The following is a 21,285-nucleotide window of genomic DNA, read 5'->3' as shown; positions in this document are numbered from 1 at the left end:
TTGTCCCTTCCCGAGCGCTCAGCGCAGCGCTCTGCACGCAGCGAGCCCTCAGTGAGTACAGTCGACTGACCTCCTGCCCGACACGGTCCCTGTCTCGCACGGGGCTCACAGTCCAAGTGGGAGGATTAACTCCTCCTCGTACGGTTGAAGAAACTGAGGTCCGGAGAAGCGAAGCGGCTCGCCCCGGGTCGCGAGGCCGGCAACCGGCGGAGCCGGGATCAGAACCCGGGTCCTCTGACTCCCGGGCCCCGAGCTCTTTCCATTCGGCCACGCTGCTTCTCCAATCAGACATTGGAAATTCTGATTTTAAGCGTCCGTCTCCTCTCCGTGGTATCCGTCAAGCGCTCCCCGTGCGTCAAGCACTGTACTAAACGCTGGGGTAGACGATAAGTGGGTCCCGTGCGGGGCTCACGGTCTAAGGAGGAGGGAGAACGGCCGTCCGGCGCTTACGATCAAGGTCTGTAATTTATTATCTTTTTATTCACGTCTGCCTCCCCCGCCTCTAGACTACGAGCTCGCTGCGGGCAGGGAACGTGTCTGTTTCTTGTTCCATCGTCCTCTCCCAAGCGCTTAGTACACCGTTCTGCGCACCATGGGCGCTCAATAAAAACAACTGAACGAATGAATGAGCGGATCTCCATTTCCCAGATGAGGGAACCGAAGGGGCAGGGAAGTGAAGTGACCGGTCCAGGGTCACACAGCAAAGCACCGCACACCCGCTCTCCTGGGGCGTCTTCTGGCCTCGCGTTCGCGGGGGACACCGGGGGCCCCCCCATGGCTTGATTTATCTCCATTGACGCCCGCCTCCCCCTCTAGACTGTAAGCTCGCCGTGGGCAGGGAACGTGTCGGTTTATCGTTCTGCTGGATCCTCCCGGGCGTTTAGTACGGCGCTCTGCTCACGGTACGCTCGTGGTGGGCGGGGAACGTGTCTGTTATTCTGCCGTCCTCTCCCAAGTGCTTAGTACAGTAAGCGCTCATCAAATACCACTGAATGAACGAATGGCAAGCACGCGATAAATACGATCGATCGACTACTATTTGGACTGCGATCAATTTCTGGGCGCTTACCATGGGCAGAGCACTGTGCTAAGCGCTTGGGAGAGCACGTGTCAACCACCCTTCTAAGCGCCGGAGTAGAGACGAGCTAATTAGGACGGACACAGGCCCCGTCCCCCATGGGGCTCCCAGGCTAAGTCGGCAGGAGCAGCGTGGCTCAGTGGAAAGAGCCCGGGCTTGGGAGTCGGAGGTCATGGGTTCGAATCCCGGCTCTGCCCCTTGGCAGCTGTGGGCGAGTCACTTCACTTCTCTGGGCCTCAGTTCCCTCATCTGGAAAATGGGGATGAAGACTGGGAGCCTCGCGTGGGCCGACCCGATGACCCCGTATCTCCCCCGGCGCTTAGAACGGTGCTCTGCACACAGTAAGCGCTTAACAAACACCAACGTGATTATTGAGAGGGGTTTCATCCCCATTTTCCCATGAGGGAACCGAGGCCCAGAGACGTGAAGCGACTTGCCCGAGGTCACGGAGCGGAGAAGCGGAGGAGTCGGGACGAGAACCCAGGCCCCCTGAGTCCAGGCCCGGGCTCTACCCACTAGGCCACGCTGCTTCTCGTGCGCTCTCCTCCCGAAAGCCACCCGACCCGACCTCCCCTCGCCCCAGAGACGCCACCCCACCCCCCGCCATACTGACCTCCTCCTTCTTCTCGACTCTCTCCCTTCCCGACCCTCTGCGCCTGCCCTCTCCCCCGCCTGGAAATCCCTCCCTTCCCGACCTCCTCCTCCTCCTCCCAGTTAATTCACAACCCCCATGCCGGACAAGGACGGGGCCTTTTTTGTAACTTTTATGGTTTTCGTTCGGTGCTTACTATGTGCCGGGCACTGTACTAAGTGCTGGGGGTAGATACGGGCTAATCGGGTTGGCTACAGTCCCTGTCCCACACGGGACTCGCCCTCTTAATGCCCATTTTACATAACCGAGGCACAGAGAAGCGAAGTGACTTACCCAAGGTCACACAGCAGACGTACGGTAGAGCCGGGATTAGAACCCGGATCCTTTGGACCCCTAGGCCCGTCCTCGCTCCCCTAGACCACGCTGTCCCATCTCACGACTTACCTTTCCCTTCTCAGTGTCGGATACGGTGCTCTGCGCGTACTAAGCGCTTAACAAACACCACGTTTAACAATAACAATTGCGTTAACTGTTGAGCGCTTACTAGGCGCCGGGCACTGTACTAAGCGCTGGGGTCGTTACAAGTTGATCGGGCCAGACCCGCTCCCTGTCCCACATGGGGTTCAGGGTCCCAATAGGAAGGAGAACAGGTTTCGAATCCCCGTTTTCCAGATGAGGAAACAGAGGCGAAGGGAAGGGAAGCGACCCGCCCAAGGTCACGCAGCGGACGGCGTGGCGGGGCCGGGATTCGAACCCAGATCCTCCGACTCCCCGGCCTGGGCTCTTTTAATAAGCGGCGTCCAAACTACAGCCTCCTTAACGCCTACGGGCAGCGGGGTCAGTGAGCTTTCCCCGTCCGGTGGCCGTCAAAGCCGCTGGAGAACACTCACCACCCCGCGACTCACCCTCCCATAGTTCGATATGCGTTCATTCATTCCTATTTATGGAACGCTTCCCGTGCGCAAAGCGCTCTACTGAGCGCTTGGGAGAGGACAATATGCCCGAGAAGACGGTTGAAAACCCAAACCGAACAGTCCGGCGCAAACGCGGAAAAACGGCCGCCTTCCGCTCCGTGTATTTATTCGCTATCTATCGATTCTTCCGTTCTTTGGATTTCCGATTCTCCCCCTGCTCCCGCTCTATTCGTAAGGAATCTTAGCCCAGCCACCCCCACCCCGTCCGTCCGTCCGTCCCGTCGGAAGCTCTTTGAGGTCAGGACCCCCCCGGGGGGGGGGGGGGCCTTTCATGTCTCAAAGACCCTCCAGGGCCCTCCAGACGTCCCAACTCTCTTCGGTCGGTTTGCCCTTAGAACTCAAAATCTATGGAGCCGAGGGAGGAATTCGCCCACTGAGATGGGCCGGGCCCCCGAACGGGCCAAGGGGAAATTCTCGGGACGTCCGCGTTCGGCTCTGCCTCCGGTTACTGTCGTCGGGTTTCATCGCGGCTGCGGGGTCGGGGGCGATTCTCCAGTTTGGACCTCCGTGTCGCTCGGCCCCTACAGTAAAAACGACTGATTCTCGGCCCCGCTCCTCGTCCGCCCCCCCCCCCGGAAGCCCCCGATCTCCTCTCCCTCTGCTCCCTCTGGACCCTGCCCCCCTTTTCCTCACCGGGAGGTCCTCCGTAACCACGTCTCCCGTTACGGCTTCCTTTCCTCTCCCCCGGGCCCCGGCTCCGCCTCGGTTTCCTCTCGGACGGGGCCCTCTCGGACAGGGTCCACTCCAACCCCCCGGTCTCTCCGGCAACCTCCCTCCCCGGCCCCGCGTGTTCCCGCCGGCTTCCTGGCGTTCGGGGGGGGGGGGGGGGGGAGGGCGGACCGGGGAGAGGGAATCAGCGGAACGGTAATCACGACGACGTTATCTGTTAAGCGCCTATGTGCCGAGCACCGTTGGAAGCGCTGGGGGAGGTCAGCGGGTTGTCCCAAGCGGGGCTCACGGTCTTCATCCCCATTTGACAGATGAGGGAACTGAGGCCCAGAGAGGCGAAGGGACTCGCTCACGGTCACACGGCAGGCAAGTGGCAGAGCCGGGACTAGAACCCACGTCCCATGCCTCCCAGGCTCTCGCCGCTAAACCTCGCGTTTACTACGTGCCGAGCACCGTCCTGAGAGCTGGACAGAGACAAGATCATCTCGTTGGACCCTGTCGCTGTCCTGCGCCGGGCGTCCAGTCTAAGGGAAGGGTGGGAGCGAGGGTCAGAGGTCGGGGGGGCACGGTCGGAGTCCGACGAGCGGCTCTGCCCGCGGGGCTTCCCTTCCCGCCTCGGGAACCCCGGGAAATCGGCGCCTCCAGCAACCCGCCGTCGGGCTCCGTCCCCACCGCGGGCCCCCGAACGACCGCCACCGGCCGAGCCCGGGCCCGGCGGACGAGGCGGAAAGGGAGAACATCCGAAGTTGGGGGCCGCCCGGCTTACCCGCCTCTCTCCGCCCCCATCTTCTCCTTTAGTCATAATCCATCCACAGGCACAGGGCCTGCACCAAAGCGGCGGAGAGAATCCATTTCAGGGAGAAGGCGTTCGCCGAGGAGGCCGACCCTGGAATAACAGACGCCCCTGGCCCGTCCCCACGCCGCCGGTCAGAGGCCGGGAGACGCAGAGGCCGGCGTCGAGGGGGGCGGTCCGTGGGGAAGGCGGGAGGCGACGCCCCGAGGGTCGGTCGGTCCGTCCCGTTCATTGAGCGCTTACCGTGGGCGGAGCCCCGGACTTAGGACGCTAGAAGGACGAACGGACACAATTCCCCGCCCACCACGAGCCGACGGTCTACAGGACCGGCTGACCGTCTACGGCCTCCCTCGGGGTGGGCAGCGGGACAGCGTGGGGCTCCCCGAATTCATTCGAACTGCCGGGTACCTTTGGTGGAGGACTCACGTGGGGCGCAGTGGTCCCCGAGTTGGACGGAGGCGTTTCTCTCCTGGGCGGGAGAGCGGGCCAGGCAGGTGAAGACGTCGTCGGGATGGACCGAGGACAGGGCCAGGTTCAGGGTCCGGCGGTCGGGGGACAGCCCCCGCCGCTCCGCCGCGGTCAGCTCCCCCGGGGGGTCCCCCTTCCTCCAGCTCACGGACACGGCCGCCCCCGCCCCCGGCAGCCGACACTCCAGGGTGAAGTTACACCGGCCCGACGTCCGGCTCCCGGGCCGCAGATGGATCTCGGGGAGGGGGACCGGCTCTGACGGAGGAGAGGTAAGCGGGGGTCAGGGCCCGGGGGAGCCGCCCGGCTGGGGACCCCCAACCCCTCGCCCCCACGATGCGGAGACTCGGTGGATGCCCCCATTTGGAAGAGGGGGAAACCGAGGCGGGGGAAGAGGCGGCTGGGTCTGTGTGGCCGCCCCGGGAGGCGGCGGCGGGAGGGGGACGAGAGGGGGCGGGGGGGAGATGGGGTGGACGCTGAGGCGCAGGGTGACGGGGGAGAGGGGACGTCTCGGCCTTGGCTCCGGGGGGTCCCGGGTGAAGCGACTCGACGCGGGGCGGACCGTGAGGTGACCGCCCGCCCGCCCTCGGGGTCCGGCCCGCCGGAGGGTCCCCCCCGTCCCCCCGAGACCCCCTCTCACCGTACACCGCCAGGGCGAAGAGCTGCTTCCGGAAGGCTCCTGACCGGAATTTGACTTGGGCCTCGTAGGTGCCGCCGTCCTCGGGGGTCACATCCAGCAACTTCAGGGAGACCCCGTCGACCACGTGGACCCTCTGGCTGTATCTCTCGTGGGTCCAGCCGGGCGAGAGCCCCCGGGCCCCGGGCATGAGCTCCGTGATAGCCAGATTCCTGGTCACGAAGGTCCATTCGACCACCCGTACGTCGGAGATCGGAGAGACGTTTAGGTGAAAAAGGGCGGACTCTCCCCGCGTGTGATTCGCGGGGGGCCCCTGCGCCCCAACGATCCAGGCACCTACGACACGAGGGAAGGACTCTCAGCGTGGGGGGAGGCGATCCGGCCGCCAGGACGGAGACCGCGAGGGGGTGTGGGGTGGACGGCCGCCGGACCGGGGGTCTCCACGGGCCTCCTCCCCCCCCGCCCCCGTCCTTGAGCCCGGAAGCGGTGGGGCGGTCCCGGGGATAGAGCGGAGCAGGCGGGCCGGGGGCGGCTCGGGAAGGGTGGGTGACTTCAAGGAGGGAACGGACGGCGGGCCCGCCGGCTGCGGGTTCTAGTTCCGCCTCTGCCCCCCGATGCCGTGGGTCCCGGGGCCAGCCCCTTCCCCTCTCCGGGCCTCACTGGCCACCCCGGGACGCCACGGTGGGGAAGCAGGATGGGCAGTAGCGGATCTCGGCCGGCCACCTGCTGAACGAGGAATAACAATAACAATGATGGCGTCTGTTAAGCGCTTGCTATGTGTCAAGCACCGCTCGAAGCACCGGCGGGGGGGGGGGGGGGGGGGGGGATAAAAGGTAACCAGGTTGGCCCAGGTGGGGCCTCACAGTTTTAATCCCCATTTTCCAGACGGAGGAACCGAGGGACAGAGAAGTGAAGCGATTTGCCCCAGGTCACCCAGCTGACGAGCGGCAGAGCGGGGATTCGAATCCAGGACCTTCCGACTCCCGGGCCCGGGCTCCCGCCGCTAAGCCGCGCTGCCTCCCCTAGCGAGGCGACGCAGAGAGCCGGCGGGCCGGAGGGGAGGGTCCCAATTTGGGATCCTCCCGGTGGGCCAGCTCGAAGCTCTTGCTTCTGCCGGTGCTCCTCCAAGCGCTCGGCACAGTGCCCCGCACGTAGTAAGCGCTCGACAGGCACCGCCGATCGACTGAGCGATCGGAGGCAGCGAAGCCGAGGCGGGGCGGTCGGCGGAAACAGCTCCGGGGGGAGATGGCTGGGGAGGAAAGAGAAACGGGCTCGGAGCCGGGAATGGGACTCGGGGGACGTGGGTTCTAAATCTCGGTTTCTGTCTGCCGCGTGACCTCGGGCAAGTCACTTCACTTTTCAGGGCCTCAGGGACCTCATCTGGAAAATGGGGATGAAGACCGGGAGCCCCACGCGGGACAGGGGCCGCGTCTGACCCGATTCACTTGGATCTACCCCGGCTCTCAGTACCGGGTCCGGCGCACAGTACGTGCTTAACGAAAACCACTCGGAAACCCCCCCCCCCAGAAAACGCCGGGGAAGGCGATGTGGGAGTCACGCGGTGGGACACCAGAAAGAGGGGAAATGGACTCCCGGGACAAAAATCTTCCGCTTCCCTCCGAGCTTCCCCTTTCGGATCCGTCCGAGAGAACCGAGTCAGGGTTCAGGGAGGAGAGGAGAAAGAGGCCGGAGGTCAAAGCCTCACTGAGGGCCGTCTCCTCCGAGGGGCCTTCCCAGACTGAGCCCCCCTCTCCCCATCTCCCGCTCCCTTCTGCGTCGCCCCGACCCGCTCCCTTTGCTCGTCGCCCCTCCCGGCCCCACGTTATTTATGTCCGGATCTGTCATTTGTCTATTCCTGTTCGCGTCCGTCTCCTCCCCGGCCCGTCTTCTAGCCTGTAAGCTCGTCGTGGGCAGCGGATGTGCCCGTTTATCGTTGTAGCGGACTCTCCCAAGCGCTCAGTACGGGGTTCCGCACCCAGTAAGCGCTCAATAAACGTGACCGAACGTACCAACGGCCAGCCTGCCTCCCCGGGGGCCGGCAGGGTGGACGACGCTGACCGCCCAACCGGCGAGAACGGCCCCCGGCCTCCGCCCCGTCCTCCGTCGATGGGTCCGTCCGTCGTAGGGATTGAGCGCTTACTCCGCGCGGAGCACTGTGTGCGGGAGGGGACGATAGGACGACAGCTCCCCCGCCCACCCCGAGCTTACAGACTAGAGGGGGAGACGGATTTTAAGACAGATCAACGAACGCCGGGGACGGACGTAAGCGGTCACTCCGCTGGGCCTTCAGTGCCCCGTCTGCAAAAGGGGGATTAATGCTACGATCGAACGAGTGGCTTAGAACAGTGCTCCGCCCACAGTAAGCGCGCAATCAACGCCACCGATCGGCAGACCGATCACCGGGGGTATCTGTTAAGCACTCGCTACGTGCTCAGCCCTGTGCTAAGCGCCGGGGTGGAGGCAAGATAATCAGGCCGGACCCAGTCCCCGTCCCGCCCGGGGCTCACGCTCTTCATCCCCATTTCCCAGATGAGGGAACTGAGGGCCGGAGAAGTGAGGTGACTAGCCCGAGGTCACACGGCAGACAAGGGGATCGGAACCCAGGTCCTTCCGCCTTTCAGGCCCGGCCTCTCTCCGTACCGTAGAAAAATGAAAAGACGCGTTACCGGCCCACGGCGAGGGGCCGGTCTACGGGGGGAGGCAGACAATGATAGCGGTAAATAAACGAGGGAGAGGGACAGAAGCGACGCGGGGCCGGGAGGGGGGATGAAGCGGCGTGGCTCGGTGGAAAGAGCCCGGGCTTGGGAGTCAGAGGTCGTGGGTTCGAATCCCGGCCCCGCCACTTGGCAGCCGTGGGACCGTGGGCAAGTCACTTCGCTTCTCTGGGCCTCGGTTCCCTCATCTGGAAAATGGGCCGAGGACCGGGAGCCTCACCGGGGACAACCCGATTTCCCTGTATCTCCCCCGGCGCTCAGAACGGTGCCCTGCACGTCGTAGAGCGCTTAACAGACACCAACATCGTCATTATTATCATGAAGGAAGGCGGCGAGTCGGGGCGACGCGGAAGGGGCCGGGAGAAGAGGAAAGGAGGGCGAAGGTCAGGGAAGGCCCCTGGGAGGAGACGGGCCTTCGATAAGGCTTGGGAGGCGGGGGGAGTCACGGGCTGTCGGATGTGAGGAGGGAGGGCGTGTCGGGCCGGGGGCAGGATGTGGGTGGGGGGTGGGGGGGGATGAGATAGACGAGATGGGGGCACGGGGAGGAAGCTGGCTCCGGAGGAGCGGAGCGCGCGGCCCGGGTCGCGGGAGGAGGAGGAGGGCGGCGGGGTGAGGCGGGAGGGGGCGAGGAGGGCACCGGGGCCTTCGAAGCCGGCGCCGAGCAGTTGAGGTCGATGGGCAACCCCCGGAGAACGGGGAGACCCGGACCGAACCTTTCCGTAGAAAAACCACCCGGCCAGCAGAGCCAGGTTCGGACCGGGGCGGGGAGAGTCTAAGCCAAGGTAACGGGGTTGGACCCAGTCCCCGTCCCGCGTGGGGCTCGCCGTCTCCACCTCCGATTTACAGACGGGGAGACCGGGGCCCAGAGAGGTGAAACGACTGGCCCGAGGTCACGCGGCAGACGGGCGGCCGAGCCCGGGTGAGAAGCCGGGCCCGCCGACGGCCCGGCCCGCGCCCTCTCCCCTAGATTCCGCCGCCTGCCGCGGGACCCCGGTCAGATCACTTCGCTTCTCCGGGCCTCGGGTCCCCCGTCGGTAAAACGGAGCCGGAGACCCGGGACGGGCCCGGGGTCTTCCCCCCGTCCGCGCCTCCGCCTCCGGTTCGGGCGGTCTGACGCTTCCCGGACGTCGTGCGGTAGCCCGACCCGGGGAGGCTTACGGGGGGCCGCTCCCCCGCCACCGGCCGGCGTCCCCCGAGGCCGGGCCCGACCCGCCGCCCGTCCCGGCGCCGGGGCGGCCGGAGGGTCCGTCCGGGGGGCCGGAGGGCGCGGGCCGGCCGGGGGCCGGGGGGGTCACTCACCGGACAGGAAGCCCACCAGCTGCAGCAGTCCCCGGGGGCCTCCGGACGTCCGCTCCATCGCCGCCCCCCGGACGTCTACGGCGGGGGGTCCTCCGGGCGCACCCCCGGCGGTCCTTCCGCCGCCCCCCTCCCCTCTCGCCCCGGGGGCCGCTCGGGGGCTCGCCTCTGTGCTGGACGCCCCCCGCTCCAAAGCAGCCGTCCCCTGGGGGTCTCCGCCCCCCCCCCCCCCCCAGCCCCCTACGGCCGTTTCGATTTCTTGCCAGAAGCAGCGGCCGCCCCAGATCGGCCACCTAATAAGGGAAGTGGAGACAGGATGTGAGTGGAGGAGGAAATGAGGGGGAAGGGCTACGATGGCGAAGTCCTAGCCCCATCGGCCCCCACCCCGGAGAAGCGGCTTGCTCACGGACTCGCGAGAAAACACCCCACCCTCCCAGCGGGCTGAATCATCAACAATCATCAAAATGACGACGATCCTTTCCTGTTAAGCTCCTACTGCGCGCGGGGCCCCGCAGGCCGTGACCCCGGCCGGACGCGCGGGGGGCGTCTCCCCGGACCGTTCCCTCGCGCTCTGCGGCCGCGGGACCCCCGGGCCGGTCCCCCGGCCCCCGGCCCCGGGCCTCCGTGCCCCCACCTGTCAAACGGGGATGAGGACCGGACTTTCCGAGCGCTCAGTCCGGCGCTCCGCTCCCGGTAGGCGCTCAACGAACACCTTCGAGCGAACGGCTGGGAGCCCGGTGTGGGACGGGGGCCGTGTCCGACCGGATTCGATCGCGTCGCTTAGGACGGCGCTTGGCACGGAGCGAGCGCTCAACAGATACCGTAACCCGGTCACTCCGTATCTCCCGGCGGCTCAGGACGGTGCTCTGCACGCGGAAAGCGCTTAACCAATACCGACGTCATCATCGTGATGACGACGGCGACCGCCGAAGCGGGACAAACGGATTCCCCCGTTCATTCGTTCGATAGCACTTACTGAGCGCTTACTACGCGCAGAGCACCGAGACGGGTGCTCGGCCCGTAGCGGGCGCTTAACGAATACCAACATCATCATCATCATCACCGTGTCGCACGATTGGCGACGACGGGCGGCCCGTTCGGGGCGGGGAACGGGTCGCTTCATTGTTCCGTTGGACTCTCCCAAATGCTTGGTAGGGGGCTCCGCACTCGGGAAGCCCTCAATAAATACGGCGGACTGATGGAACGCTTCCAAACAAATCGGAATCCTTCCGCGGGGACCCAAAAACGCAGCCCACTAGAGGGTTCTTCCGTCAAAACTCTTCGGCTTGGGTGGAAGATTAGATGGGGGGGGCTCGCACCCACCCGCGCGAACCCACCCAACCGCATCCGACACCATTTGGGCCCCCGCGAGCTCGGCGGAGGAAGGAAACGATGACAACGATGAGGATGATGATAATCGCGACGGTGTTCGTCAGGTGCTCGCTATGTGCCGGGCACCGCGTTAAGCGCAGCGCGGCTCAGTGGAAAGAGCCCGGGCTCGGGAGTCGGAGGTCGAGGGTTCGTATCCCGGATCTGCCATTTCTGTCAGCTGTGTCCCTTCTCTGGGCCTCGGTTACCTCACCTGTAAAATGGGGATTAACTGTGAGCCTCACGCGGGCCGACCCGATGACCCTGTGCTTAGAACAGTGCTCTGCACCTAGTAAGCGCCTAACAAATGCCGACGTTATTATTCATGATAACGTTGATATTGGCTAGGTGCCTACTAGGTGCTGGGGGAGATGCAAGCGGCGTGGCTCAGTGGAAAGAGCCCGGGCTTTGGAGTCAGAGGTCATGGGTTCGAATCCCTGCTCGTGTGACTGTGGGCGAGTCACTTCACTTCTCGGTGCCTCAGTGACCTCATCTGTAAAATGGGGATGAAGACCGTGAGCCCCACGCGGGACCCCCCGATTCCCCTGTGTCTACCCCGGCGCTTAGAACGGTGCTCGGCACCCAGTAAGCGCGTAACGAATACCAACGTTATTATTATTGTTGTTATACAAGGTCACCAGGTCGTCCCGCGTGAGGCTCACAGGCTTCATCCCCATTGGACAGATGAGGTCACCGAGGCCCAGAGAAATGAAGTGACTTGCCCGAGGTCACGCCGCCGCCGGGCGGCGGAGCCGGGATCGGAACCCGTGACCTCTGACTCCCGAGCCCCGGATCCCGCCACTGAGCCACGCCGCTTCTCAGTTGTATTTCGTTAACGTCCGTCTCCCCCTCTAGCTCCTTGTGGGCGGGGGCCGCGTCCGTCGATGGTTATATTTTACTCCCCCAAGCGCTCAGGACGGTGCTCTGCCCACCGTAAGCGCTCAGTAAATACCGTCGACTGACCGACCTCTAGACCGCGAACTCGTTGTGGGCAGGGGATGTTTCTGTCTGTTGCTTGGGTCCTCGCCCCAGCGCTCCGTACAGCGTTCTGCTCCCCGTAAGCGCTCAATAAATATACAGTTGCGAGAGACTGCGTCCAACCCGATTAGCTTGTATCGACCCCAGCGCTTAGAACGGTGCTTGGCACACAGTGAGCGCTTCACAGATACCATCATTCCCGCGGGGATTGAGGCTGTGGGCCCCGGGTGGGACGGGCACCGGGTCCAACCTGATTAACTGAGATCTACCCCAGCGTTCAGGACAGCGCTTGGCGCGTAGGAAGAGCTTAACAAACACCATCGTCGTGGGCAGGAGACGTGTCTGTGTGTTGTCCTCTCCCGAGCTGCTCAGTACAGTGCTTGGCACACACTAAGCGCTTAGTCGATACGATGGCGTGGCTCAGTGGAGAAGAGCCCGGGGAGGGGAGTCAGAGGTTGCGGGTTCTAATCCCGGCTCCGCTACCGACCGGCTGTGTGACCTCGGGCAAGGCACTTCGCTTCTCTGGGCCTCGGTGACCTCATCTGGAAAACGGGGATGAAGTCCGGGAGCCCCACGGGGGACGACCTCCTCGCCCGGGAGCTACCCCAGCGTTTGGAATAGCGCTCGGCACACAGAAAGCAGTTAACAGATGCCATCATCATTATAGTTATCATTTCCTCCGGGCCTCGGTTCCTTCAACTAAAATGGGGATTCCAAGAGCGGGAGCCTCCCGGGGGACAGGGACCGTGTCCCGCCTGATCACCCGGTCTCAACCCCAGTGCTTAGGACAGTGCTCGGCACATAGGAGGCAGTTAATAAATACCACCGTTATTATAATCATCATTTCCTCCGGGCCTCGGTTCCTTCGCCCAAAATGGGGATTTCAAGAGCGGGAGCCTCATGGGGGGGACAGGGACCGTGTCCAACCTGATCACCCGGTCTCCGCCCCGGCGCTTAGGACAGCGCTCGGCCCATGGGAAGCGCCTGACCTTGGGCAAGTCACAATTTCTGTGCCTCAGTGACCTCGTCCGTCAAATGGGGATTAAAACCGGGAGCCCCACGTGGGACCACCTGATCACCTTGTCTCCCCCCAGCGCTTAGAACGGTGCTTTGCACCTAGTAAGCGCTTAACAAATGCCACGATTTAATTTATAATTATTACGACGACGGAACAGAAGATGTTCTGGCCCGGAGGGCGGCGTTTGGCTGCGAAAAAATCCAGTTTCGGGCGGGGGGATCTTTGTTGCGGTTCCCCCCCCCCCCCCACCCCTTGGCCACCAGGCGGCGACAGTTAATAACGTTGGTATTTGTTAAGCGCTTACTAGGTGCAGAGCACCGTTCTAAGCGCTGGGCGAGAGACGGGGGCGTCGGGGGGTCCCACGGGAGGCTCGCAGTCTTCATCCCCGCTTCAGAGGAGGGAACCGAGGCTCGGAGAAGCGAAGTGACTTGCCCACGGTCCGCTGACAGGTGGCGGGGTGGGGATTCGAAGCCAGGACCTCTGACTCCCCAGCCCGGCCTCTTTCCACCGAGCCACGCCGCTTCTCCCTCCCCGGGCCAAACCCCCACGAACTGGCCTTCAATGGTCTTCACTTAGACGCCGAGGCAGACGCACGCTAATCGAGCGGGACACCACCCGAGCCCCGCGGGAGGCTCACGTCTCTTCACCCCCGTCTTCCGGCCGAGGGGCCGGCGGCCCCGAGGAAGGGAAGTGACTTTCCCAAGGTGACGCCGCCGAATGGAGCGAGGATGAGAAGCCGGGTCCTCCGGCCCCCACACCCGGGCTCTCTCCGCTTCACGATAATGTTGGTATCTGTTGAGCGCTTCCTACGTTCTAAGTGCCGGGGGGAGATCCGGGGTCATCGGGTCGTCCCACGTGAGGCTCACGGTTCATCCCCATTTTCCAGATGAGGTCACCGAGGCCCAGAGAAGTGAAGCGACTTGCCCACGGTCACACGGCTGGCAAGGGGCAGGGCCGGGTCGCCGGAGGGGAGACGCGGAGCGAGGGGGCCGGGTCTGCGGGGTGTCGGGAGGCGTGCCGAGCTCCCCGCCCCCGCAGCGTTTACGTTAAGGTCCGTTCCCTCAATCGTCCACCTTTCGAGGGGCCCGAAGGCAGCCGGTCGGCTCGCCGTCTCCTACGGCCACCTCCCGGAGGCCGACGCACCCGCTCCGCCGCTCTTCCGGGGCCTGCTTGCTCGCCCGGTCCCCCGACCCCTCGCCCGCCTCGTCCCCCTGGCCCGGGACGGCCCCCGACCCGCACATCCGACAGCCCCTCACGCGCCCCCCCCGAAGCCTTAGGAAAACCCCGCCTCCTCCAAGAGGGCTTCCCCGACTGGGCCCTCCCCTTCGCCCTCCGCGGCGGCGCCGCGTTTGGATCCGTCCCCTTGGAGGCCCTGATCTCGCGCCGGCCCCACCGCGTCGACGTCCGTATCACTTATCGATCTACACGGCCGCCTACCGCCCTAAAGCGTAAGCTCGCCGAAGGCACGGAACCCGCCGCGAAGCGCTCGGCACGGGGCTCCGCGCACGGTAGGCGCCCAATAGAAACGTTGGAACGAACGCTACCGGCTCCGGTGTAGTCTGAAGCACTCCGGCACACAGTAAGGGCTCCGTAAATAGCCCGGCTCGACCGTGAGCTCCTCGGGCAGGCGGATGGGGTTTACTTACTCCGACGAACTCTCCCGGGTGCTCAGCACAGTGGTCTGCACACTGTGAGAGCCCAGTGAATAGCCCGGCTCGACCGCGAGCTCCTCGGGCAGGCGGATGGGGTCGCCTTACTCTTTCGAACTCCCGGAGCTGCTCAGTACGGCGGTCTGCATACGGTGAGCGCTTTAGGAGACGGCTTATCGGGGGCAGGGACCGGATCTACCAACTCCGCCGTCTTATCCTCTCCCAAGCGTCTGACACAGTGCTCTGCACGCGGTAAGCGCCCTGGGCCTCGGTTCCCTCAGCTGGAAAATGGGGACGAAGACCGTGAGCCCCATGTGGGACGGGGATCGAGTCCAACCTGATTACCCGGCATCAACCGCAGCTTAAAACAGCGCTTAGAGAAGCAGCGTGGCTCGGTGGCAAGAGCCCGGGCTCGGGAGTCGGAGGTCACGGGTTCGGATCCCGGCTCTGCCCCTCGTCAGCCGGGTGACTGTGGGCGAGTCACTTCACTGGGCCTCAATCGCCTCCTCTGTAAAACGGGGATGAAGACTGGGAGCCCCACGCGGGACCACCCGATGACCTTCTCTCCCCCGCCCCAGTGCTTAGGACAGCGCTCGGCACACAGCAAGCGCTCACCGAACAGCACCGTTACCGTTACTATCCGCGGCCCTCACGACTAACTGCTGCCGGCTGGCCCGGCGGTTCCTCCGGGGCCGGGCTGACGCCTCGTCCGTCCGCCCCGTGGGGCGGGTGGGCCGGCCAGAGGGTCGGGCGGGGGGCCCGGGACCCTCGGGGCGGGCGGGTGGGGAGGGGGAGAGGAACGGTCGGCGGCCGCTCGGGACTCGGGACACGGACTCCGGGTCAGACGACGCGTTTTAATTCTTCCTCCGTGGCCCCGTCGCCCCTCCTCCATCGGGGCTCGGGGCTCGGGGAGCGGGGGCGAGGCGGGAGGGGGCGGGGAGGACGCCGACCCCGGCGGCGGCAGCGGGGGGGGGAGCGGTCCGGGGGTCCCGGCAGGTCCGGGTCGGCGGTGAGGCCGTGGGGGCAGGGCCAAACCCCTTCACTTTTCTCCTGAAAGAGAGGCGGTCGTCAGAGCTCGGCGTGGGCACCGATCGGGACCCGTGACTGTGGGATCGTCCTTCTCCCAAGCGCTTGGCGCAGTGTTCTGCACGCAGTCAGGGCTCCAGCAACCCGACCGACGGGGCTCGAGGCCGCGTGGCACCCTCGCCGCCGCCCCCAGCCGCCCCCCCACTCCATCCTCCGGGCCCCGGCCCCTCATCGCGGCTCCGCCTCCGCCTCTCACCCGCTCGTTCGACCGTACGTATCGAGCGCTTACGGCGTGCGGGGCACCGGGCCGAGCGCTCGGAAAATACAAATCTGCGTCGGTCCCCGCCCCCGCCTCCTCCGTTCATTCATTCCATCGTATTTACTGAGCGCTCACGGGGTGCAGAGCCCCGCACCAAGCGCCCGGAGAGGACGGATCCCTCTCGGGCCCCGGCCCCACCTCCTTCCTTCTCCGTCCGTTCGTTCCTTCATTCATTCGAGCGCATTCAGGCGTACGGGTGCCCGTCGGGCCCCGCGCCCCCCCCCCCCGCGGCCCCCCGCGTCCGTCCGCACCTGCCCCCGGGCCGAGGCAGACGACGGCCGCGACCTGGTGTTGGGTGCAGGGGTGTTGGGGCGGGGCCGGGGCCCAGGGTCGGTGGGCGCAGTCCTCCAGGCTGGCCTCCCTGCCGCTGCAGCGCAGGCTCTGCGGCCAGAAGGGGCCCGGCCCGAGGCCGAACCGCTTGCGGGTGCGGGCCGGCTGTCGTCGGGGCTCTCCGCAGCCCAGCTGTCGGCAGACGACCTGCTCCTGCCGCCGGCCCCAGCCCTCGTCGCACACCGTGCCCCACGCGCCGTCGCGGAGGACCTCCAGCCGCCCCGAGCAGCGGTGCGGCCCCCCGGTCAGCCGCAGCGCGAAGGGCTCTGGGAGAGGGGGCGGCCCGGGGACGGACCCGGGTGAGGAGGGAGGGGAGGGGGAGCCCGGGTAAGTGGGGGGAAGAGCCCGGGCGAGGAGGGAGGGGAAGGGGACCCCGGGTAAGCGGGCGGGGGGGATCCCGGGGGAGGAGGGAGGGGAAGGGGAGCCCGGGTAAGTGGGGGGGGGGGGAAGAGCCCGGGCGAGGAGGGACGGGAGGAAGAGCCCAGGTGAGAAGAGTTAGTTTCCAATGCCAACAGCGGCCCCCTCCCACCCGGCCGTGCGGCCTCTCCCCCTCCCTCCCGGCCCGGCCCCCCGGCCCGCCTCACCCCGGCAGCGGACCCAGGCGTCCTCTAGGTGGGTGCAGTTGTTGCGGCCCCAGGGCAGGTGCGGGCAGCGGGTCAGCCGGTCCTCGTGGCCCCGGCACTGCAGCCGGCTGAGCCAGACGGGCCCGGCCCCGCCCCCGGTCCCGTCGCAGCGTGCGCGGGCCCAGCCGGGCCTCCCGCAGCCCAGCTCCCGGCACAGGACCCGGGCGTCCCGCATGTCCCAGCCTTCGCCGCACACCGTGCCCCACTGCCCGGCGTACTCCACCTCCACCCGCCCGGAGCAGGGGTCGGGCCCGTCCACCAGCCGCCAGGCGACCTCGTCCTCCGGCGCTGGGAGGGGGCGAGAGGACGACGGTGGGGGGGGGGGGTCAGCGGGGCTCAGCGGCCCCCCCGCGGGTTCGCTCGCCCGATCCCATTTACCGGGCGCCCGGCTGAGGGCGATACGACGACCGACACGTTCCCCGCCCACGCTTCCCAACGATGAAATCGGCGGCATCCGTTCAAGCGCTTACTATCCGCCAGGCACCGTACTGGGCGCCGGGGTGGATCCCGGCCAATCGGGTGGGACGCGGCCCCCGTCCCGCGTGGGGCTCACGGTCCCCATCCCCGTTTTCCGGGCGAGGGGACCGAGGCCCGGAGGAGCCAAGCGCCCCGGCCGAGGTCGCCCGGCAGACGAGCGGCGGGGCCGGGATCAGAACCCGCGCCGGAAAAGGACGTGTCGCGTTCTCACTCCCGGCAGCGGACCCGCCGAGCACTTAGCGGGTGCAGAGCCCCGTACTGAGCGCCGGGGAGCGTACGGGGCGACGACGTAGACGTGTTCCCCGCCCGCGGATCGCGCTGGGCAAGACGAGAAACCCGGGAACCGATGCAACGGAATCTGCCGAGACCGCCGTGGGTGACCGTCCTCTCCCAAGCGCTCGGTGCAGGGCTCCGCACCCAGTAAGCGTTCAGTAGATACCACTGACCGACCACCCGGCGTGGCCAAGGAGAGCCGGCCTCGGGAGTCAGAGGCGGTGGGTTCTAATCCCGGTTCCGCCACCCGTCGGCTGCGGGGCTCTGGGCGGGTCGCTTCGCTTCTCTGGGCCCCAGTGACCTCATCTGGAAATTGGGGATGAAGAGCGGGAGCCCCACGTGGGACGACCCGACGACCTCGTATCTCCCCAGGTGCTTAGAACGGTGCTCGGCACCTACTAAGCGCTTAATCCCTTTATTGTTAAGTGCTGGATCGACGCCATTTAACGCCGTCTTTTGGAGCGTAAGCTCCCCGCGGGCGAGGGACGACGTCTACCAACTCGAATTACACCCTCCCAAGCGCTTAGAGTCCAGCGCCCCGCACCCGGGAGGCGCTCGGTAGACACCGTCGCCGGACCGAACGTCCGCCTCCCCTCCCGCCGCCTCCGGTCACCTTCGCACACGGCCCCCGCGTCCTCCTTGCGGTCGCAGTTGAAGGCCTCCTCGAACTCGCACAGGGCCAGCTCCGGCTCGCTGCCCCGGCACTGGACGTTCTGGAGCCAGACGGGGCTCCCGGCCGGGGCCGGAGGCGGGTAGAGGGCGGCGACGGGGGTCTCCCGGGCCGGGCCGCAGCCCAGCTCCCGGCACAGCACGGCCACGTCCGCCGCGTCCCAGCCGTCGTCGCACACGGTGCCCCACCGCCCGTCGCGGAGGACCTCCACCCGACCGGCGCAGCGGTGCGGGCCGTTGACCAGCCGCGTCCGGGGGGACGCTGGGGACGGGGTGGTCCCTGGGGCGGGGACGGTAAGGATACCCGGTGAGGGCGCGCGCGCTGTCCGCGCAACGCCGGGAGACGATATCCTGGGGGCGTGGGGCGATCTGAGGGGAGGGCTCGGGCGCCGGAGCTCTCCCGTCCGCCCCTTTCCCCGGTCCCGGGCTCGGATCGTCCTCTCCCGAGCGCTCGGTCGAGCGCTCTGCGCACGGTACGCGCTCGATGTACCAGTGAGTGATGATGATAACTATAACCATGGCATTCGTCAAGCGTTGACTACGTGCCGAGCGCCGCGCGAAGCGCTGGGGGAGACAGGAGGTCATCGGGTCGTCCCCCGTGGGGCTCGAGCCGAGGCCCAGGGAAGTGAAGCGACTCGGCCCGAGTCACCCAGCTGACGAGCGGCGGAGCCGGGATCAGAACCCACCGCCTCCGACCCCCAAGCCGGCCGGAATCCGGGGAGGGGGCGGCCCACCCTCACGTGGGGAGAGGGGTTGGGGGGCGGGAACGGAGAGAGGAGAAGACGTCCACTCGCCAAACCGTTACTAGGCCGGAAGCTCGTTCTGGGGAGGAAACCTTTCCGCCAGTGGTACTGGACTCTCCCAATCGCCCAGTACGGTGTCCCGCACCGACGGCGGGCTCAATAAACGCCCCCGATGGGTTGATAGAGGTTCCGTCGCCCCCGGTCCTCCACCCCCCCCCCCGCCCCAACGTGGGACAGAAAGGGCAGGGGGAGTGGGGCCGGAGAACGGACTCAACTGTGGGGATTGGGAAGCGGGTCAGGGTGATGTGGGAATGGGGGCCTTCTCCCTCCCGGGACCGGGGCTGAGGGCGGACGGGGAAGATCTGGGAACGGACCGGGAAAGGGAGCGGGGCTGAGGGCGGACGGGAAGATCTGGGAAAGGGGGCCTTCTCCCTCCCGGGGCTAGGGGTGGGCCGGGAGCGGGGCAGGGAGACCGGGGAACGGGGGCCTTCTCCCTCCTGGGACTGGGAAAGGGGCCGGGGCTGAGGGCGGAGCGGGAACATCTGGGAATGGGGGCCTCCTCCCTCCGGGGCCGGGGGCGCCACATACCTGTCAGGCCAAGCCCCAGGCACGTAGCTGCGGAGGGAAGGGGAGAGGGGTGAGGGGCTGCTCCGAGCTCCCGCCCCCTCCCCCCTCGGAGCCCGCCCCCCGGTCCCCGAGGCCTCCTCCTCCTCCTCCTCCTCCTCCGGGAAGCCTTCCGGGCCTGCCGGGAAAGGGGCCAGAGCCCCTCCCCCTCGCGGTCTCCGCGGGTCACCGCATGCGGCCGCCGGGAAGCTGCCTCAGCAGGAAGGACTGTGGTTCCTCTTCGGTGGGGGGAGGGAGAGATGGGGGCGGCCGAGACTCGCCCTCCCCCCGGCCCCCCATCTCCCCGGCCCCCCACCGGGCCCGGGCCGGGCGCCCCGTCGCCCTTCCGTGACCATCCGCCTCCTCCCTCTCCCGCCGCCTCCTCCGCGAAGCTCTTCGGGATTCACCCCCGATTCTAGCCGTGGGCCCGGGTGGGGGGCTTAAGAGGGGGGTGCGACCGTCTCCCCGGAATGCCCCCCCCCCGCCCCCCGGGGGGACGGAGGGGGGGCACCTGACCCGGAGAGACGGGCGAGGGGGGTCCGGGACGGTCCCCCACCGCCGCCCTCTTCCAATCCGTCGGGAGGGAAGTGCGAGGACCCGGGCCTCGGGTTCGACTCCGGCCGCGCCTCGGTCCCCTCGCCCCGTCCGAGCCCCTCCCGACCGCCCCCCGGGGCCGGGGTCACTCACCCAGCAGCAGAGGGAAGAGCGGGGCCATGAGGCGGGCGGCCGGGGTCGTCGTCGTCGGGAGCGGTGCGGCGGGCCCTCCGCGGCGGAGCGTTGTGACGGGGCGGGCCGGGGGCCGGGGGGTCCGGGGGAGGCGGGGGGCGGGCGGGGGGGCGGCCGAGGCGGCGGCCAATGGGAAGGCGGGGGCCGAGCCCGGCGGGGCGCAGATGTGCTGAGCCCAGCGACTCCGGCGGGTCCGGGGGAGGCGCCCGGGGTGCCCGCGGAGGGGGGAAGCGGGGGCCGGCGCTCACCGTGCGCCCGGCGCTGTACCGAGCGCTTGGGAGAGGACGACGGAACAACAGACGGACGCTGCCCCCGTCCACGACGAAACGCCAGCCTAGAGGCGGGCGGGGTCCGACCCCGTCCGCCTGGATCCGCCCCGGCGCTTAGAACAGCGCGAGGCACGCGGTTTGGTGGGCCCGGGAGGCGGGAGGTCGTGGGTTCTAATCCCCGCTCCTCCGCCCGTCTGCCGCGTGACGACAGGCCAGTCGCTTCGCGTCTCCGGGCCTCAGTGGCCTCATCTTAAAAGGGGGATCGAGGCCGGGAGGCTCAGGAGGGACAGGGACCGGGTCCAACCCGATCCGCTGGCGTCCGCCCTATCGCTCAGTACGGCGCCCGGCACGGAGTGAGCGCTTAGCAAATACCACTTTATCATTGGGCCTAAGCGCCGTGGTTGTTAACCATTCCGTATCGTCCTCCCTCGAGTTCCCGGTTCAGTGCTCGGCCCATAGTGACCGGCAAAGAGAAAGGCAACGGAAGCGGCCTAGCGGGTAGAGCCCGGGCCTGGGCGTCGGGTTCTAATCCCGGCTCTGCTGCGCGACCTTGGGCGAACCACCTCGCTTCCCCGTGCCTCGGTTCCCTCGTCTGCAAAACGGAGATGAAGACCGTGGGCCCACGTGGGGCGGGGACTGGGTTCAACCTGACCGGCTTGGAGTCCGCCCCAGCGCTTAGAACGGTGCCCGGAACGTAGTAAGCGCGTAACACCATTAAAAAACCCACGCGCGATCCATCGGTCAACTCACTTGAAGGACGAGGCCGTCAAGGAGTCGCCAAGGGGGCGGAATCTGGGCCACCTCACAGGACGCCCCCTCCAAAGCAGCGGCAGTCGGTGCTTAGGACGGTGCTTGGCACACAGTGGGCGCTTTACAAATACCATTATTCTTATTATTGCTTTCACCGAGTGGTTTCCTCCCCGGTTGCCCTAAGTGCCCTCCCACCCCTCGCCTCAGAGGCCGCTGGGACCCGAGACGGCGGCGGAAAACTCGGAG

At 66.9% G+C, this 21,285-nt stretch overlaps 2 protein-coding genes across 5 annotated transcripts; both read right to left on the bottom strand.

The window, feature by feature from the left end:
- Nucleotides 1-2,729: 2,729 nt before the first annotated feature.
- Nucleotides 2,730-9,489, bottom strand: LOC114808122 (T-lymphocyte surface antigen Ly-9-like). 4 transcript variants are annotated; one of them, XM_029055661.2, is made up of 5 exons: nt 9,222-9,450; nt 5,212-5,544; nt 4,533-4,829; nt 4,080-4,217; nt 2,730-3,165 (listed from the first exon to the last, which is right to left on the bottom strand). In XM_029055661.2, the coding sequence occupies exons 1-4, from the start codon at nt 9,277-9,279 to the stop codon at nt 4,108-4,110; spliced, it is 798 nt and encodes a 265-aa protein (XP_028911494.1). In that variant the 5' UTR covers nt 9,280-9,450; the 3' UTR covers nt 2,730-3,165; nt 4,080-4,107. The 4 variants fall into 4 exon arrangements, with proteins under 4 accessions (XP_028911494.1, XP_028911495.1, XP_028911493.1 ...); XM_029055662.2 differs by having other exon boundaries at nt 2,734-3,165; nt 4,515-4,829; nt 9,222-9,489; XM_029055660.2 differs by lacking the exon at nt 2,730-3,165 and adding an exon at nt 3,656-3,837 and having other exon boundaries at nt 4,515-4,829; nt 9,222-9,453.
- A 5,576-nt stretch (nt 9,490-15,065) lies between these two features.
- Nucleotides 15,066-20,085, bottom strand: CD5L (CD5 molecule like). The gene is made up of 6 exons (XM_029055655.1): nt 19,982-20,085; nt 19,280-19,306; nt 17,893-18,228; nt 16,491-16,817; nt 15,828-16,172; nt 15,066-15,281 (listed from the first exon to the last, which is right to left on the bottom strand). The coding sequence occupies exons 1-6, from the start codon at nt 20,007-20,009 to the stop codon at nt 15,271-15,273; spliced, it is 1,074 nt and encodes a 357-aa protein (XP_028911488.1). The 5' UTR covers nt 20,010-20,085; the 3' UTR covers nt 15,066-15,270.
- Nucleotides 20,086-21,285: the final 1,200 nt, after the last annotated feature.

This window comes from Ornithorhynchus anatinus, chromosome X5, assembly GCF_004115215.2.
Source record: "Ornithorhynchus anatinus isolate Pmale09 chromosome X5, mOrnAna1.pri.v4, whole genome shotgun sequence".
Classification (NCBI taxonomy): domain Eukaryota; kingdom Metazoa; phylum Chordata; class Mammalia; order Monotremata; family Ornithorhynchidae; genus Ornithorhynchus; species Ornithorhynchus anatinus.
The sequence above is the reverse complement of the archived record's forward strand: the minus strand, read 5'-3'. Positions and strand labels throughout refer to the sequence as shown.

What these genes read in the sequence shown, in the direction of transcription:
- LOC114808122 (XM_029055662.2), bottom strand. Translation starts at nt 9,279, where the DNA reads ATGGAGCGGACGTCCGGAGGCCCCCGGGGACTGCTGCAGCTGGTGGGC. An exon ending in CTTCGCCCTGGCGGTGTACG is followed by an intron (nt 4,830 to 5,211) that starts GTGAGAGGGGGT and finishes CTCCTCCGTCAG; the next exon opens with AGCCGGTCCCCCTCCCCGAG. An exon ending in ACGTGAGTCCTCCACCAAAG is followed by an intron (nt 4,218 to 4,514) that starts GTACCCGGCAGT and finishes GGGACGGGCCAG; the next exon opens with GGGCGTCTGTTATTCCAGGG.
- CD5L (XM_029055655.1), bottom strand. Translation starts at nt 20,009, where the DNA reads ATGGCCCCGCTCTTCCCTCTGCTGCTGG. An exon ending in CCTGGGGCTTGGCCTGACAG is followed by an intron (nt 18,229 to 19,279) that starts GTATGTGGCGCC and finishes TCCCCGCCCCAG; the next exon opens with GGACCACCCCGTCCCCAGCG. An exon ending in CGCCTGGGTCCGCTGCCGGG is followed by an intron (nt 16,173 to 16,490) that starts GTGAGGCGGGCC and finishes CCCCTCTCCCAG; the next exon opens with AGCCCTTCGCGCTGCGGCTG.